Genomic DNA, 19,057 nt, shown 5'->3' with positions numbered 1-19,057 from the left:
CCTTCTCTGATCTGTCTTGTGTCACTTTGTGCACAGTGAAGTGCAGATTTCTTTTACTCCTGATAAACTCTGTCATCAATGCCACCAGCAGTGCTCTGTCCCTTGGGGGAAGATGCTGAACAGGAGCCTCAGCACTGACCCATGCCCCTCTACAGCTTAAAAAAAGTGCCTTTCCTCAGCACCTGCTGTAAGACAGTCACCAGTGATGGCCCAAGGAGTGAAAAGAGACACATACTAACTACACTATCAAGCCACCAACTTCTTTTTTTAATGGAGACAGTGTTGATCACAATTTATTGTAAAGTCATGAAATGCCAGCAACAGCACAGACTGATCAGCAGGTCAGGCTGGGCGGAACCCTTGATTGTAGCCACGGCTGTTGGCTATGGGCAGCAGCACTGAGTTACGCAAGGAGGAGACAGTTTGTCTTCTACCTCCCTGACAGCAGCACTGCAGGAGGCAGAGGATGGACAGCCACTGCACTGTGGTACGAACCATGCAAGAGTAACAAATGTGAGAGTAGGTGTGTAATAAATACTTGATGACATTAGAGAGGAATGGGGGAAAAAGAGGCTCATTTAAAAAAAAAAGTTATCTTCTGCAAGACATTAAAGCTATTTTAAGTATTGTCACTACCACAGTGGGCAGTCCAGTTTCATAGTGACTAATTGGTACATGGATCAGTTTTTAAACAACGTCCCTCTTCAAACGAAAAGGTCTGAACCCATTACGTATCCACCTGCTAAAGCTCTGGGGTTAAAGAAGTGATCAGTAATCAACATTTATTTCACACCTAGGCAGAATGGTCAGAACCGAAGGCTACTGTTCAGCTTCGTCTTCAATTACTTCAATTCTGCGTGGCCCGTAGAGTAGAACGTAGGCTATATGCCAGTCTCCTCCCCCAGATAACCTCAGAATGTCTTCAGGTGTAACAATGCTGACTTTGTCATCATCAAACTTAATCCACTCATCTGTAAGAAAAACAGAGACTGCTTGTAACAGAAGGGCAGCACCATGAAGAGAGCTGACAATCCATCAGCTCCCTCCATTCCCAGCGCCATTTTACTTTCTTTTCACCTTGTTTCCTTTTAACCCAGGACACGTAGTGCCCAGAGGAACTTGATCTGCCCTGATGCGTTAGTACTGCCTGCAGGTCGTAATAGCCACAGTTATTAGAACCAATATCTGAAAGGAAGAGAAAAAAAAACTGCTTAAGCTTTTCTTAAAGGACCAATCTTAGTATTTTTAAGAACAAAGACAAGTTTACCACACTGCAGCACTGCAGCTGTGTAAAACCCTCCTTATAGCACAGTTCTAAATGAGCGAAGCAGCAGCTTTCAGCCAGGACACAGGCTATGCTGTGACCTCACTGTGCAGATGGATGAGGTGCACACACAGCAAAGCCTGCAGCACTCAGCAGGTGATAGGTGGCCAGCAAACATGGTCCTGTGGGACAGGTTCAGCCAACACTTTGCTCCAATGTCAGCTGCTCTCTGCACTCAGGGTGGGTTTTGAAAGTCCTCTTCCCAGTTTCTGCTTCAGTTCCAGCTTTCCCCCACCCAGTAGTAGAACACACAGAATGAGTGCACGTTCCATGCAAATGGCTCCTGATGCAGGTATTTTTCATACAGTAATTTGTCAGACATAAGAGAATTACGTTTTAACTTGCCTAAACTTTCAATTCCTAATATTTCCATCACTTTCTGAACGTGAATATCCAAATGCACTGACAGGAGGGTTCTCAAGTATTCCTTCTATCTGATCCACTTAAGCATGAGTAAATAGAAAATAACTTCAAACCAGATACATTTCCCCACACTCACCATCAGGAAAAGAAAAGGGCTCGTATTTAACTTCTTTCTGTGCACCATCGCTTTTATTCAGCTGGAAAACAACGAGCTGAATTAATGCGGACACATTTTGAAAAACTTTTGGCACAATCTCACCAAAGACCAACTGTGCATTCGATTAAATGTGTTTTACAACTAAACTTCTTTTATTCCAATCTGAAACAGATTCTACTGCAGTTACTTCTAGCAGGACCTCCCAAAACCTCATCTAGGTAGCACCAGTTTCCAAAGCAACCTGCTGCAGGGAACTGCTTTAGCAGAGGGTTAGACTTGAAGACTCCCAGAGGTCTCTTCCAACCCCTGTAATTCTGTTGAACCACTGTAACACACACTGCCCTGATCATGGCCACCAAAGGCACTCTGCAACTCAAAGTTCCATTCCTTGCCAGGGACTTGCTGGCAGAAGAAATGGTTATGAGAAAATCCCAGGCAGACCAAGTGCCAACACACAGTGCTTTAGAATAGCTCTTTTCACTTCTGACTGTGTAAAAAGGGGTGCAAGCCTTATTCGTGTATTTACATGGAACTGCCAAGAATTACGGAGGGAAAAGACAAGCAGAACACACTGTAGGTTTTGTTCACTTTTTCTCTCCATCGAAGGAAAACAAAAAAAGGAAGTTTTCAAATATGGAAGACAGGATAGGAAGTGAAACTTTACTAAGCATTCAGAGCACAGCCTTTTAGCTCACTGCTAAGTATGTTCTAAACGAGTCACGAGACGAGCAGGACGCCCCGTACAGCTCTCTGCAGGCACTGGGCAGGCAGCAGCTGTACAGCTCTGTGCCCTGCTTCCGAGCTCCAAAAAAAAAAAAAAAAAAAAAGCATTTTAAAAGGAGAAGCAATCCAACTCACTGCTTCCAGCAGAAACTTGGAACCCTGACTGCAAACAACTGATTTGTTGATTTGCTCAGCGAACGTCAACAACAGTGACAAGGTGCTATGCTCAAGTATTTGAACATGTGAAACTGAAGACCCTTCTATACCAGCAGTAACTTGGTGCAATTTACTAACATGCAAATCCAATGGGAACACAAAGGGCTTGTGGGGAGATCCTTCAGTGACTATGAACAAAGAATCTCATCAGATTAGGAGAAACTGCCTAATGCTGCAGCCCATAGTGTCAATAATCATTTCAGGTGTATGCTGCTCTTAACCAAACTGCCCATGAAACTGCTGCAAGACTCACATTCTTTGGCTGTTGATTTACTTTTTTGTCTTCAAGATCTTTGAATTTTGATCGGTAGGAAACCATTTTTTCCTGAAGATCTGGCGTACACAGCTCATACACATCCAGCATAAGAGGAAATTTCACATCCTAGGAAGTAAACAGCAGAAAGAAAATATGCACAACTTAGTACTCTATGTGGAAGCGTTTTCCTTAAGTCAGCAAATCCAACTGAATGAGACTCAATGTATTATGACAGCTTCATCTGCTGAACTACGTACAGCAATGTATATACTTCAATCCCTAACTTCCCCTTTCCAGCCTATTCTAGTAGCATAGTTTGCCATATAGCACCATTGGGTCCCTCAATACAAGAAAGACATCAAGGACCTAGAGTGTGTTCCAGAGAAGGACAGCAAAGCAACAGACCCTCACAAGTCTTACAAGGAGGGAACTGAGATTGTTCAGTCTGAGGAAGAAGAGGCTCAGGGGAGACCTTTATTGCTCTCTACAACTCCCTGAAGGGAGGTTGTGGCGAGGGGGGGGATTGGCCTCTTCTCCTAGGTAACACCAACAGGACGAGGGAATGGCCTCCAGTTGTGCCAGGGGTGGTTCAGGATGGGTATCAGGAGAAATTTCTTCTCAGAAAGAGTGGTGATGCACTGGCACAGGCTGCCCAGGGAGGTGTTGCAGTCACTGTCCCTGGAGCTGTCCCAGAACTGTGTGGATGAGGCACCGAGGGATGTGGTCAGTGGGCATGGTGGGGATGGGCTGATATTTAGACTAGATGATATTAGTGATCTTCCCAACCTTAATGATTCTGGTACTCTATGGTAACAGGGAACAAAGGTGCTTCATACTCGAGCAATGAAATTCTACTATTAATATTTTTCAAGTAATTTTAAAGAAAACAATTTAGTAAATGACCTGCAAGCATTATTCATCACCCATAATAAAAAGCATAAAGAAGAACTAAGCTTTAATATGCAGAAAACTTACCTTAAGAACTTTGGCATTCACAGACTCTTTCTCTTTGTAAAAAAATCTAACCATCTGAATGGTCAGGTACGCTGGCAAGCGACTAATTTTCGACTAAAAAAGAAGTTTAGAAGATGCTATTAATTCAGATACATTCACAGATCATTTATACCTTAAACACCATTCATCCTAACTTGCAGGATATTGCAGGAACGTTTTTGTACATAGAGGAATAAAAGGCCTCCCCTCTTGCAGTTCTGTATAGCATTATACTCAAAGAAATAATCCACAACTGAAATTTCTCAGTAGTGGATATTCAGGTGCTTTATAAACATAAATCGCGTGCAGCAACAAGTTTGTGTTTTAGGATAGAAAACTGGCAGCAGCTGAAGAAAAAAAAATAAATCAGAAAGAGCAACACAAACACCACTCACAGATTTGATATAGAGTGCATTTCTCTGCAAAGTTGGAGAGAGTTTGGTGATTTCCTCTTGAAGACGCTGTTCAAAAAAGCACAACAGACACATCTGTCATAAAGCACTGAGCTTCAAGCACAGCACGGATAAACAAACTAAACATTCTGCTGTTGATCCATTCCACTGCTATCGGCCATTTGGTCATAAGGCTTTTTGAAATCCCTTGGCACAACCACCACGGCCATTCATTTGTCCAGCTCCACATCCACCATTCATGAGACCTCACAAGACTCCGTTTCTCTCTGCAGAATACATTACTCTCCAAGAAAACCGCAGTTTAGAACTGAAGAATCTGGGTTTGGTTACAAGTGTGCTGCGCCATGTCACGCCTGGAACACAAATTTCCAGTTTCCTGTGGCACAAATATTTGCACATTTCTCAGCTGTTGGCCTACAGTGGGCAGAGTTGTGTGTAAGGAGATGGGCAGCAAAGATCCACTTCTGGGGACCTTTCCCAGGTCAGGGAAGAACTGACCTGGCTGCTAGCACTGGGACTTTCTGCTGCCACAGGAAATCCAGCATCAGAATTCTAGCTGACCTTTTTTTGGTCTGAAAGTGAGGTTTCCTTTTTCTTAATTTTCATACTCTGTGAGCATTAAACTATTTTATCTTATTCTTCCTTCCAAATTCTGTAAAAAGGTAAAGCAGATATAGAAACTGTTTGAGACCCGTAAAGCTGAGCTAGTCCTGTACAAACCAAATCACGGCTTTCACTCCTAGTCTTACAAAACAGCTCTGTAAAAGCAGTGAGCACAGTATTTGCATGTTGAAGGGATTAAGATTTGTTTTTCCCTTACCTGCTGCTTTCCCTTCAAACACAGCAATCAAAATAGCAGCCTAATTAAGAACTGACTTTTGGAGAACTACTTACGGCGTGCTTTATTTCAAAAATCATTTGGATGAGGTGCTCAGGGACATGATTTAGGGGCGGGCTGTTAGAGTTAGGGTAGTACGGTTAGGTCGTGGTTGGACTCAATGACCTTTAAGGCTTTTCCAGCCTGAGCAACTTTATGATTCTATGATCCTATTCAGTCTGTAATGCAAGACAGATGAAAAATACCTCCTGTTAAAACTACGTGTTGGTTTGCATATGGATACCTGCTTGAGGAAGGCCACAGCAGGGTTAAAAAAAAAAAAAGCTCTGCTGAAGTCTGCTTCATATTAACACATAACTCATTCTCATTTCCGTCTACAACACCCCAAAAAGTCTTGGAACTTACCGAAGTTCGGACAGCAGATGTGAATTCCAAGTCAGGGGTAAATTTAAAAAAAATAAATAAAAATCAAACCACCACCACAAAACCCAAATCATTTGGAATTTCAATTAAATAAAAATTGTAATGACTTACCAGTTTTAGTCCTGTAAACAGATATTTCACTTCTTGATTGATAAAGCAGCTGAGCTGAAGCTGATTCTCCTTTCCTTTAGTTACCTCTTCTTCTTCAGCTTCTGTACATTTCATGCTTCACAAAATTAAGGAAAACCACTGTGCACCACAGAGCTGAACTAGTGAAGGAACTGCGCTAGTGAAAACTCCTCCTTCTTGAAAGGAAGGCTATTTCTTCATTCCTTTCCACACATTCTCCTAATCAATCCAAGTTGTTGCGCTGTTATTTTTTTTATCCACTAACAAGATACTTTTCTGACTGCTTGGAATGTACTCATTCTACAAATGCTGCCATAGTAACACTCAGGAGGCTTGCAACCCAACTTTCCTAACAGGTCTCCTCCTGTCATTGGCCTACTCAGCATTCCTCCTAACTACCCATTCTGCTCCTTTCAAATGCTTGAGGAATAAAAGACATCACAGCGCAAGGAGAAAGACGTATGACTCAAAATATGAGGTCTTTACTCTTCGACTTCTTTACTCCTTCCAACACTTGAAGGGAGTGTATAAACAGGAGAGGGAACAGCTGTTTACAAGGGTGGACAGTGATAGGACAAGGAAGAATGGTTTTAAACTGAGACAGGGGAGCCTTAGGTCAGATATTAGGAGGAAATTTTCCACACAGAAGGTGGTGACGCACTGGAACAGGTTGCCCAAGGAGGCTGTGGATGCCCCATCCCTGGAGGCATTCAGGGCCAGGCTGGATGTGGCTCTGGGCAGCCTGGTCTGCTGGCACATAGCAGGGGGGTTGAAACTGGATGATCATTGTGGTCCTTTTCAACCCAGGCCATTCTGTGATTCTTCATTACTACCAAGCTATGAGATACAACACCTTGTCTTACAGATTCTTCCTTATTTCAAAAGAGCAACACCCACACTAGAAACCTTTCAGGCAAGTGGTGGCCAGTTTAATGATTTTGTGACAGCAAAAAGGACAGATGGATTGCTTGGCAGAACACACAATCCCCATGTGGTCAACTCCTTTTTGTTTTCACTGTAAAAAAATCTACTAGAAAGCTGGGAGCCAAATACATTTCTTACATATTGTTCGATAAGTACCTAATTTATCTCTTGAGAAATCCACCTCATCTCAAGGTATCATTTGTCCACGTTTAGTACACCAAGATTATCTGCAACACTCAGGGGAAAAAGGCTATTTTAGGAAGGTAACTACTTTTACCTGGATAAAACATCTCAGAACCCTCCCAGCAGATAACTGAAAGTCTTTTCTGGAAAGGAAATCTGGTATTTAAATTCAGTGGGTTTTTTTCCCTGCAAATTTCCATTATTTTCCTTCCTCTCCTTCTCAAAGTATATGCAAACTTGACTTTAATTGCGGAGTACTCCTGCAATACATCATTCCTTTTATCCCCCGACAAGTCTCTATTTCCCATGCTTCTTTAGATGACGCTTTTCATGCTCCCTGCACTCAATAAAAGAAGCACAAAATCATTAAACACCCCATATGCCTTGCCTTAGTCCATAGGATACGCAGTTTCAAATTCAATGCTGAAGAACTGATCAATTAAACTCTTCTTTTTAGAAGCTGTTGCTGTAGCTCCAGAGTCTGTCTGTAAAACAAATCCTCTCATGACATAACTTTAAACAGCATGTAAAAACAGTCTTCTTAATAACCCTATTTCAATTCCTTGAAGCCTGTTCCTTCACCTTGCTTCAGGTGCATTCTTCCTAGTCCATCGCCTTTCACAGCGTAAAACTTTATAGAAGGAATCCATTTATAGCACTGCTGCTGTTAAGGCCACCTCAAGGCACATCAGCAAGCAAGATTTCAATCAAAATGTGCCACATCACAAGTTAAATGTCTTTAAATTTTAGAGTAATCTATCAAATTTTTTTCTGCTGCTGAGATTCTCCAGAAAACCATTTGCAGAGGAAGAAAAGTCACTTTCTCCCCAAGATTTTATCATATAAACTTATTTCGTATCAGGTTGTCAGTTCTCTGTTTAGAACAGCAACTGTATACCTAAGAAGAATGTTGCTGGGTGTTTTTTTTTCAGACACAAATTTGTTCTTTCATCAGTTTTTGGTTCTTGTATGCTAGATTCATAGGCTACCGTAGCCAGCTGCCAAGTACTCACATCCACCTCCACCCTGGTCCAAAACACTCCCTAAAAGGTCCAAATGAAAAGTATTCCAAAAAATACACTACAGCACAGCTTGCAAAATAGACAGCATTACCATGATCAGTCACCAGAAAGCAATTTCACTTACTGGACTACAGACACGTGTTAAAGAACTCAGTGAGCAGATGATTTAAAAAGTTATGTGACGTTTAAGTATAATACTATAAATTCTAACTCCAGTCAGAGTGAGACCACAATTACCTCCATCACTGTATCACCTTCTATGCCTTCCAGCTTCTGCTGTAATACCCTCATCATCTGCACCCAGCACTCATTAGCATCCTAGGACAGGAACAGAACATGAAATAGGACTAACAGCAGAATGATTTGAAGAACAGCATTACAATCATCCATCCTCACATTGTAAAACCAAATGTAACAATTCTCTAACAATTTATCTCTGTATCCTTTCAGAAATAGGGCATGAAATTACATTTCACTTTTCTACACAATACAAAGGCCAAAATGTACTAGGTTACATTATTTTCACAGAAAAGGAAAACATATATGCATTGTGCTAAGACTTCCAAGATAATACAGAACTTTCAAGCAGTGAGTTAATAATCACTCTTTACCTGTTGGAGGTATTGTCCTTGATCTCCTTTCTCTGCAAACTGTGGGAAGGCCATATGTAAAAACTGCAGGAGAATGATAGGTGGGATACTGGAGGAAGTTTTATCCATGGAATCAAACAAGTCTCTAAGAGCTTGAAAAAAAAGTTGAACGTTTTGAGAAACGGAAAAACATTTAAACACGTCAGGAGGTTTAAAAAGAACAGTAAAATGACAGCAATATTTAAAGACTGATCATTTAACAGTGCCCAACTTGACCTTTCCCAAACAGGGCCAAATTGTCCAGGTGCCATAGCAGGTGCACCTCAAATCTCATTTGTCAACGTGACTTTACAAAGGTAAAGATGACAACTCGGAGTTTGATGCATCCTGTTTTGACTGTCCTGGCTGCTAAAAGAAGAACATTTCTGAGTAGTTTGGACTGCATTTAAGACACATCTAAGCAACAATGTTTCCACACTGAGACAACACCTAGAGAGACCAGAAGGCGTTCACTATCTACGCTCCAAAGCGGCTCCACTAACTATTTGGAAAGAAAAAAATCATTTTTTCCAACTAAAATATCTAGAAAATGCTCATGCTTGATTTAATACCCATGAAAAGAAGTACATGGATACATGCGTGCAGACAGTTCAGTGACTTTGTGCAATTCAGTGACTGATATGATTGCATGACAAGACGTGTGCCTTTCTTTTTGGCTCTGGACACGCTCTCATGAAGGCCTTAACAAACCATGTTATAGCAGTTCACATTGACAAATCACTTCAGAGACACCTGTTAACCCTCACAACCACCCCGTGAAGTAGGCAATGGTCGCACTGTCACCAACTCACAAACAGAGAGACTATTGAATAGAATCGTGAACTGGTGAATATAGGCAAGATCATATGGAACCAAGGTCAATTTTTGCCCCTCTTTACAGAATGCGTTCACTGATCTTGGAGAGAGGATCAACTGAGATGATGCAGTAATTAAAATAAATGCCCTACGTGTCATGCAGGAGTTCTTGACCAACTCAGCACCAGACAGTTAACTAAGAAATAACTCAGACCTTTAACCATTACAACTCCTAAAAAGCAGAGCTGTCACCTCAAAAAGAAAATAAGGGACACAAAGTAAAGGCAGCGGAAAGGGGAGGGGCAGGCATGGTTGTATAGAGTAACCATTGAACTTACCACCCCACAATTCGATCAGCAGGCATACCCACAAACTTGACCTTTCCTTCCTTATATTGTTTTGTTTTTCCTTAAATGGACTGGTAGAAATCCCAGTGTCCTGGCCCAGCATCATAGTGGGGCAATGAAATAGAGTAAAAAAAGAAAGAGTGGACAAGTAGTACCCTTGTTCAAGTCTAAGGGGTCTAACTAGAATTCTAGTTAGAGCTTGGAGATAAGGGGCCACGGTGAGCTCCCAAATCGTGAGCACCCAGATCAACATGACAAAGAGTAACTTTCCTTTCTAAGAGGTTACTTTGTATCGGTAGGGCTCTTCAGGGTAAAGGCTAAGACCAGCAGCCACTAAGGCCATTAAGACCACTAAGCACCAGCTACCACCCAAACAATAAAGCATTTAAAAAATAATAAATAAAATCCATATGCTACGGGTGCGGCGTTAGCCTACCATCAAGTGAATCCAAGAACTGCTCATGAAAATACTCCTATGCAAAATGATGCAAACAGCAGATGGATGGAGTCTGCCTTAGAGAGCTCCAATCTATTTGCCTACGTGCAACACAGTATGACATGAATACTTGTTATCTAAGCCTGGCTAACACTGAGCATATTTCTTCTAGCGTGCAGCTACGTAACATGCAGTGATGTATGCTTTGCAGCCTTTAAAGACATTAACCAAGCAAAATGAGTTCTCCAATGCTTAGCAGATCGGAAATTCCTAAGGTGTATGCACTGAAGAAACACACGCTGAGCTCTAACTGCAATTTTCACCTCCATTTAACAGGAAATCACACTCTAGCCTAAAAGCCTGTGTTTTCTCTAAACACCAACCTGCAGTAATGTACTGAGCAGAGGCCATTTCTCCTGAAGCTCTTAAGGCACCACCATACCTAGAAGAGAAGAATTTGTACGGTTTACGCTCAAATCATGAAGAGCAGTCAAGTGGGCAACCAAATTTAAAGAAAGGCATCAAAAGAAGTCAATCGTTAAAACCAAAGTAACCGAAGAAAAGACTCATATCAAAGTCTTGGTTGTTCTGTGAGCACGTGCCAGAAAACTGGCAACTTTGAGAACATACAAATGCTGCCTCCCTAATTCATTTTCCTCAAAGATGCAATCCAGTTTTAAAGAAACCAAGAAAATATTCGAGTAGAAGCTACCCTATTTCTGAAACGTATGCCACAGCTGCTTTAGATGCATGGAAAAAAACACATTCACAGACAGGAGATAAAATGACAGAGATTGAGGGCAGTCTTCCTACCTTCATAGCAGAAGAAGAACAGAGAGAGATGACGCGTTTTGGAGCAGACGAAGCATTTCCCACACTGGAAATGTGGGGGAGCCCACCTACATTATGAGAACTTAGCACTCCCCTTTGGAAGAGTTCTTAATTTTACCACCTGCATGGAGAACACAGGCCTTCCTCAAAGGATATAAGCCTTCGAGCAAAAGGAAGGCCTTGTGCATTCTTAGGCAATCTCAGATCAGACTTCAAGTGATGAACAGGAGGCCTGCCTCCTGCCACGCCTCAAAAATGGGAATACCCTTGCAGAGATCAACTGAACAGCTGAAACAAAGCCACACAGTAAAGTTTCCCCATTCAAGACCATCCACCTCTCTCCCACTGCCATCTACCCTCCCACGTCATCACCAAGCAGAGGAGGCCAAGCAGAGGCCAGCTCTCCCATGGAAAACTCCAAGCTAATGGCTCTTTTGCAGTAATTCATCTGGAGGACAAATTCAGGCTCATCCTCTGATCTTTACAATATTCAAGAAGTTTCTACTAGATTCCTCACAAAAAGAAGTTTGGTCATTTCAATATTTTAGTCCACAATCACAGATATTCTACAACCAGAACTAATGAAACAGATTCTGATGGACTTGGCTGCCATTCCCTACCCATCGCTGAAACTCCAGTTTCTTTCTGTAACACCCATGGCTTTCCCAAAAAAACCCTGCTGTTTTATCTCCAAGCACCAAAAGGTTAATACTAACTTCAGAATCTCACAGTTGAAAGCATATTATGCTATAAAATCATCCAGTTTAAAAAAAGGCAACCTTCAGAGGAAGAAGAGTCACGTACAATTCTTTCATACAAATAATACAGAGAAGGTTCAGAGTTCAGCAGGCCTGCAGAAGCATTCTAAACAAGCCTTCCTTTTAGTTAAGCAAAACTCATTCTCTCCATTAAAAGCTATTTCCAACAAATACTTGGTTTAAATCTTTTTTAAAAGTTTAAACTAGCAAAGCCATAGTGCACACTTTAATTAATCATCCTATTAATCCTTACCAGATTTGAAGAGCGTTACAGTAATCCATAGTATTAAAAGACCGTTCCACAAAACGCATGCTATTTCATAAGCTAAAGAAAACATTCTAGTCATGGTATTTTTATACTGAGTCCTACCTTTTAAGGGCCTCTTTCACTTCTGGCACTGAGCGGATACACTGAACCGTAGCATTCATGTAGCAAGTGTTGCCAAGGTTTGTCAATCCACATGGTAACTCCATCTACCAAAAAATGTACAAGGGTGCTTGAATAGAGAGCCCTGGAAGCCTTTCTTTCAGAAAAGCTGTAATTGCACATAAAACTTGCAAGAAAAGGAACCATCAGAGATGAGTAAAACCTAGAATGTTCCATCAGGCTACTTTGTTGAGTTTCCCAGAGCCGTTTTCTGACTGTATGAATCTATTTCACAATTCACTGCTTTCAGAGGACATCCAAGAACATTTTGCGTCTTTTTTGCTCTGCACGTTTAATTTATCGAGCATATTCTTCGAGCGGGCAGTCAGTTAGAAAGTTCAATTATGATTCAATCCAAGTTTTGACCTTAAAATCCTATTTCTGTGAAATTTCCACATGAGTTCACTTGTAAGTAACACTGGGGTTTTAATTACAAACAGTTTTCAGCACAACTCTGAACGGGATAAAGTTCACAGCCGGAGACAAAAGCATTACTTAAATTCTTCCCTGGAGTTCTGCGACAGACCGTCCATCTGCTCTTTTTACACAACTGCTGACAAATGTGGAGGCCAAGTAATAATTGCACTAACCAGTTTTAGCAACCACCATAAATCACAACGTAACAGCTCTTTTTTGGTTTCATTGTTTTGCAGATATCCTGCATGTTTGAGTAGCTGTCAGGAGAAAGCATGCAGCTTAATGATTCCATCGTTCCCAGGAAAACATATAATCCAATAATGTCAAACCTACTTCAATTTTAGAAAGACAAGTTTGCGTAACGTAATGCTTTTAACGAGAACAAACAAGAACACAAACCACCTCTGGTTTCCCTTCAGAAATATGAAGACATATCACGCCCCTTTGCTCAGGGAAGGCAGGAAACAGCTTTGTGCATCTCTTACTCAGGTAGATCTCAGGACAGCAGTACAGACCATTTCTAAAAGCACCAACAACGCTCTTTTTAGAACATTTACTCAACTGCCTGCTTAAAGACAGCATTAGAGACTGGACTTTTAAAGTACATCCCATACCTTAACTTGGTCACCACATAAATTTCACGTTTAAGGAGATACAAATGCTAAACAGAAGAACCGCAGACTCAAAATACACTTTTAAGCAACTTAAGAATTAGTACTTAAGCTTTTAAGCACTTGCTGCTATTCAGAAATTCACAAAGGAAGTGAAGCTGGTAACATGCTTACAGCAGAAGCCAGCTGCTCTTCTGTCATGTCCTCCACAAAGACGGGCCGAGCAATGGGCTCTTCCGGGAGCGCATCTGCAGAGCCCATCATCAATAAGGTCATTCCCTTGGAACACAATAAAGACAGCAACAAATGTTTAGGCTCAGTAAATCCCTTAAAAGCAACAGAACGTGAAGCCCTTAACATACTAAAGGTATTTCCCCAGACATAAGATAGATCTTTCTCTTAAGTTACAGAACTCATTTCTTGCCAGTAGCTGACAACTGGAGATTCCAATCAGGACTGCATTTAAAAATCAAGAGTAACCCAAATGTGAAGTGTTCAAAAAAAGCTCCCTTCCTGATAGACACTGGATGCATCTTGAAGACCTCAGTGCAAATATTCCTCTTCCCCTAACTTTCAGAAAGAACCTTGGAACCAAGGATAACTGAGCACCTGACTTCCAATAGGAAAACAGTTGCAACACTTGAGATTCTCAATCAGAAAAACCCCACAAGACCTCATGATCAGAATTCTCAAAACAAAAAATGATCCTCCCTTTCAGCCAAGAATCAGGGGAAGCACGTCAGACACATGCTGGCCAAAATTGGGACCACAGCACTGAGTACAGAATTTTTTTTCCACCTGAAAAGCAAGCGGGACAGGAAGTAACACCCTTTGGCCTGGCACGTTCCAAGGATGTTAAACTCATCAAAAAGTCAGTTTAGGCAGGAGGACAAATTCAGGGGATAAAAAAAAATGCCTCTGGGACTGCTACAAGGAAAAGGAGTTTGTCAGTGTTCAACAGGAAAAAACCTATACAGAGTAAGGTCTATCTATCAAAGGGGAAAAAATGGCTATCTGAAGGCTACAAATAGAACACCTTAAGGAAAAGGATGAAGTGCACCCGACGAGTTGTACAAATCATGACTAAAATGATAAAGGCAGCTGTAAGCATGAGAGTACGCAGAAAAGAAGGAGACTGGTGATATACTGGATGTTTTGCTGAGCAACTCTGCTACAGTAGCTGCAACATACTGCTGCAGGCTCTAACAGGTGCTCAGGAACTAATGACAAGGGTAACAATCACACTAATTGACTCAACCTGCTCAATAAAGAGATGTTACAGTATACCTACAGAAGTGAAAATGATTGAAAACACAAAAAATGCCTGTTTTGGCATTATACAGGTAAGAAATACAAACATGTTTACTTCTCATTTCCTCACTGAGCAAATTCAAAAGTGCCAATAGGCACAACCCATGGCTTTGCTTTGAACAACAGCCATCTAGAACAGGAGAACAAATTTCAGGAGGCTGATGAGAAAGGCAGCAAGCAGAGTGGTTGCTTTAGCATCCCCAGCACAAGGAGCAGCAGCAGTGAGGAGCCAGTAAGAACACTCAGGTCCAACAACTCTGCAACTATTTTCCATCAAGGCCTGGTTTTATAAAAGGAACGACTCACTCAAACAGAGCCCACACAGAAACAAAAGCTTTATGTTCTTCTTTAAAGGCCAAAATATATAATTATATAAATCTCAAGGCAGTAAAATGTAGATATTGCTTAGAACTTACATTTTTTATTTTTATGTTCCCCCAGTCATCATCCTGTATGTGAAGTGAAATAAAAGAGGTTATTTACTTTCCACCAAAAGACAAGCGAGCAGTCTCATTAACATTTATCACATATTTCTAATATACGACTGCGTTTCATCCAAAATTCTCAATTATGATGGATTTACACATCACTAGCCTTGTCTAAGAAAAATAAAAAGCAACCAAGCCACCTTCTCCATAAGGTGTTCAGATGTAAAGCAATTTGCTAGGAAAGCTGTCCACATTGCATAACATGGAGGTAAGCCTCCAGCAAAGCACCAGACAAACTTTTCTTCAGCTGAAAAACAAAAAAGTTGCATACAGACTATGAACATTCAAAAGGAACAGCTGAACAAGAACTGCAGAGTTTTGCAGTCTTTTGTTTTTGTTTTTGTTTTTTTTGCACAGAAAAATCAGTGAAAAAGTGATTCATTCAGCAACAAACTTTCAGCATAAATTTCCAGCAGCAGGCAACAAATCACACAGGTTATTTCTGAGAAGTAGAGACCGTTTAATTCTAGAGAAGCACTCAAATATGGATGTTGTTAATTATGTCACAGCGTAATTAAATCAGAAATAATGCAGAAAAACAAATGGATTCCAACCTTCAGGGTTCCTCCTTTAAGCATGACCTTCTGTCGAGCCGGCTGAACTCCGGTCAGGGCAAAGAGCTGAGCCTTGAAGACCATTGGAGGCTCATCCGTGTTCAGCTCCACACCATCGAATTTCTCTTTTCCCCATTTCACATTAACTGCAAACAAAAGTATTTTGAAACTAGATTATTTCCTAAAATGAAAGAACATAATTACCAAGATGGAACCAATATTACAAGTTTTAGACTTTATACCATCTCAAAACAGTTGGACACCCTTGACATTAGGGGACACCCTTCAAAGCATGAAGGAGATCCTATTGTAGGCAACATGTGTACTGAGAACTTCTACACACAATAACTGCACAGGAGAGAATCAGAAATTTTGGTAAGTCTTCACTGAAGCAGACATAAAGTGAACTCCTCCAATCTCATGGTGCTGTCCACTGCAAACAAATTTCTGTAGGAAGTTGGGACACGCATTAAGGTAAGTTTTTCATTCTCCTTCAGTGGCAAACAAGTTTTAAAAGCCATAGTTTTGGCTCCAAATATTACTAGCCACACTGAGCGACACAAGGTGGTAAGCATGTATTGACACAAGCCCCAAAAAGAGCACACCCCCTGCTTCTTTTAGCACAACACTAACTTGACAGTGCCACATTAGCAGGGGAGTTGATGATCCCCGAAGTCCTTTCCAACCCAACAACTCAATAATTTGGCAATCTGAACTACACTGGTGCCTTATTTTTGGCAGCACCTACCATACCTGCATGCAAACACAGCTCCTGGAGCTCTGTTCCCAGTACAGGTGCAGGCCTGGAACCAAGCAGTCACATGGTGTTTGGTCGTGCTAGTAGGAGCAGAATCACAAAACTGTAAAGGTTAGAAAGGACCTCTGGAGATCGTTCAGACCAACCCCCGGCTAAAGCAGGTTCCCCACAGCAGGGTGCACAGAAAAGCATCCAGGTGGGTCTTGAATGCCTCCAGAGAAGGAGACTCTGCAGCCCCTCTGGGCAGCCTGTTCCGGTGCTCTGCCACCATCACAGTGAAGAAGCGTGAGGGAGCTCCCTGTGCTCCAGTTTGTGCCCATTTCCTGGTTTTGTTGCTGCACACCAGTGAGTACAGCCTGTGTCACCAGTGAAACGTCCAGCACACAGACACAGGGGCATGCTACCTGCATCCTGCAAGGCTAACTCACACAGAGCAGGGAGACACACAAGTGTGTTTTTAGGGAACACTTGTTTGATGGCTTCACATCAGTTGATCTCACACGTGCATAAAGGCTGAAGTTGAGCTGAAAGCCTGCAAAACACAGCATGTAACAACAACCCACGTGCGTGCTAAGCAGTCAGCAGACCCTGAGTGGAGGCAGCCCTCTCCTTATGTCCCACCTGTACTTTTGCTTGAAGTAAATCTACTCCGTCATTTCTGGGTTTGTTTCACCACAGAACTCGAGAAGCCACAACTTAAAATCTTCCCGAAAGGGTAAGACTGCAGATAGCAGCAACGCGTGTGACGGCAACAAGGACGAACGAACGGAGCGCAGGATCGCATAACACGCCGATCTGGGAGAACCTCACAAGGAGCCCAGATGAACGACGCGCGTTACGCGACGCCCGGGAGCCCCACCAGGCACGGGCCTTCCCCACGTGCTTCAGGACGGCCGCCCACCGCTGCCATCAGCCGGGCAGACCGCTCCATCGCGGTACCCGGCACCCGGCGGTTCGGAGAGGAGCGCAGAGCGAGCTTGCTTGCTTGCTCCCGCCCTCCCGCAGCTCCCAGCCCCCCGCAGCACCCCGTCCGCCGCCCCTCAGCGGGCACCGCCCGGCCCGCCTCACCTGAGAAGAGCGGCATGGCGGAGGGCGAGGAGCGGCGGCGGGAGCGGCGTTACCGGAGGGAAGCGGCAGGCAGACAGGAGGGGCGGGCGGCGGCGGCGGCGGCGGCAGCTCGGGCGCGGCCCCCTCCCTCGGGCTCTCATTCAAACCGGCCCCTCAGGATGACGCTGCAACGCGGCCGCTGCCGGAAGCGGGGCGGGGTGCGCGCGCAGCGCCGGAAGGGCGCTGGAAGGGACGGGCGGGAGAGAGAGAGCGGGAACGCGCGTGGTGCTGCTGCCTCACAGGCGGGCGGGAGCGCGCAGGTAGCGCGCCTGTAGTGTAGCTCTGCGGCCAATACAGCAATCAGTGCTTAAACATGTAGAAAGGAGGAGAATGTCACAATGAAACGTCTCCAGACTGTCCTCCTGGTTTCCTCACATCTCTCTGGGATGGTGCTTCTGGAAACCCCAACACTGCTCCACTGTTCCATGACCTTTCTGGTCGTGCTATCACTAAAGTAGCTAAGACAAAGCAACATTCACTTGGTCTGATGTTAAACATGCTTAACTGAATGGTGTTTGCGTTCACAAATACAATGCAAAACACTGATGATGAGCAAAACATCATCTTTGTACTCCATGACCTCATACATCACTTATCTCAGTCAGTGCAGGGCCCTCTCCTGTATAGTGTTCTCAAACTGCCACCTGGAAAGCTACAGGAGGGCGATTTGCAGTCATGAAGAGGAAGGCCGCTTACTTCACCCCACAGGGACTCGAGACACCCACTCAAAATCACTGAGCACATGCAAGGATGTGGGGCCCTCTGTTAATGAATGACTTTGGGGCAATATTGAATATGTATGTACTGACCAGGAAACCTTCTCATACGTAACACAAGTAATGTACATAAGCTGAAGGTCTTTCGTTCAAGGTGTGTGATTAGGGTGGAAATAGCCCCTCACGCATCCGATGTCATAAATAAAGAATGCCTACTCACTGACACCACACTGCAGTTAATGAATTTGTTCCCAAATTTTGGGTGACTGTCATTCCTTTGTGAACACCCTGCTCTCTAAATACAGTTCTCACTTCCAAACAGTTGACACAGTCACAAATTGGCCATAGAAATTACCCAGGGCTTGAAAGCAAGGCTTTGGATTCAGCAAGAGTGCTGAATCTTCTGCAGGCTGGGGCTGCTCAGAAGAGACAAGCTTGCCTCCTAGGGAGGCATTGCCCAGTTCTCTGCTGAGAGCTTGCAGACCCAGCGTTTGCAGGGCTTGGACCTGATGGTCCCCAGATGTCCCTTCCAAGCCCTACCGTTCTGTGATTCTGGGACCACCTGTTCAAGTCAGAGCAGATCCCAGCTGCCTGCTCACATGTAACTACGAGTTATTTCCAATCCAGCCATTCATTCTTAATACTAACGGAGACCTGTATAGAGACCATTTATTCATGCCTTCTATATGAATGTAGAATGGTCTACAGTCAAGCTGAACTGAAGGCGTCCTCCCACGTATTGTAACCTTTGGCATACCGGGTCTCATCCCAAGCAGATGTAAATCGCTTACAGAGTTTGGGAATGGCGCTAGAGGGTGCTGTGCTGAAAGAGAAGAAACAGGGTTTGTATCTGCAGGAAAACCTCACCACCATGACAGCTGCTATCTC

At 43.1% G+C, this 19,057-nt stretch overlaps 1 protein-coding gene across 1 annotated transcript; it reads right to left on the bottom strand.

Moving 5' to 3' along the window:
• Positions 1 to 819: 819 nt before the first annotated feature.
• USP14 (ubiquitin specific peptidase 14) lies at positions 820 to 17,430 on the bottom strand (the record flags this gene model as incomplete). The annotated part of the gene is made up of 16 exons (XM_079533875.1): positions 820 to 971; positions 1,078 to 1,185; positions 1,824 to 1,884; positions 3,037 to 3,165; positions 4,015 to 4,107; positions 4,428 to 4,493; positions 5,818 to 5,932; positions 7,348 to 7,427; positions 8,202 to 8,282; positions 8,576 to 8,706; positions 10,576 to 10,634; positions 12,152 to 12,255; positions 13,411 to 13,515; positions 14,964 to 14,996; positions 15,590 to 15,758; positions 17,186 to 17,430. The coding sequence occupies 16 exons, from the start codon at positions 17,428 to 17,430 to the stop codon at positions 820 to 822; spliced, it is 1,731 nt and encodes a 576-aa protein (XP_079390001.1).
• Positions 17,431 to 19,057: the final 1,627 nt, after the last annotated feature.

Source organism: Tetrao urogallus (assembly GCF_951394365.1).
Source record: "Tetrao urogallus genome assembly, chromosome: 3".
NCBI classification, from domain to species: Eukaryota; Metazoa; Chordata; class Aves; order Galliformes; family Phasianidae; genus Tetrao; species Tetrao urogallus.
The sequence above is the reverse complement of the archived record's forward strand: the minus strand, read 5'-3'. Positions and strand labels throughout refer to the sequence as shown.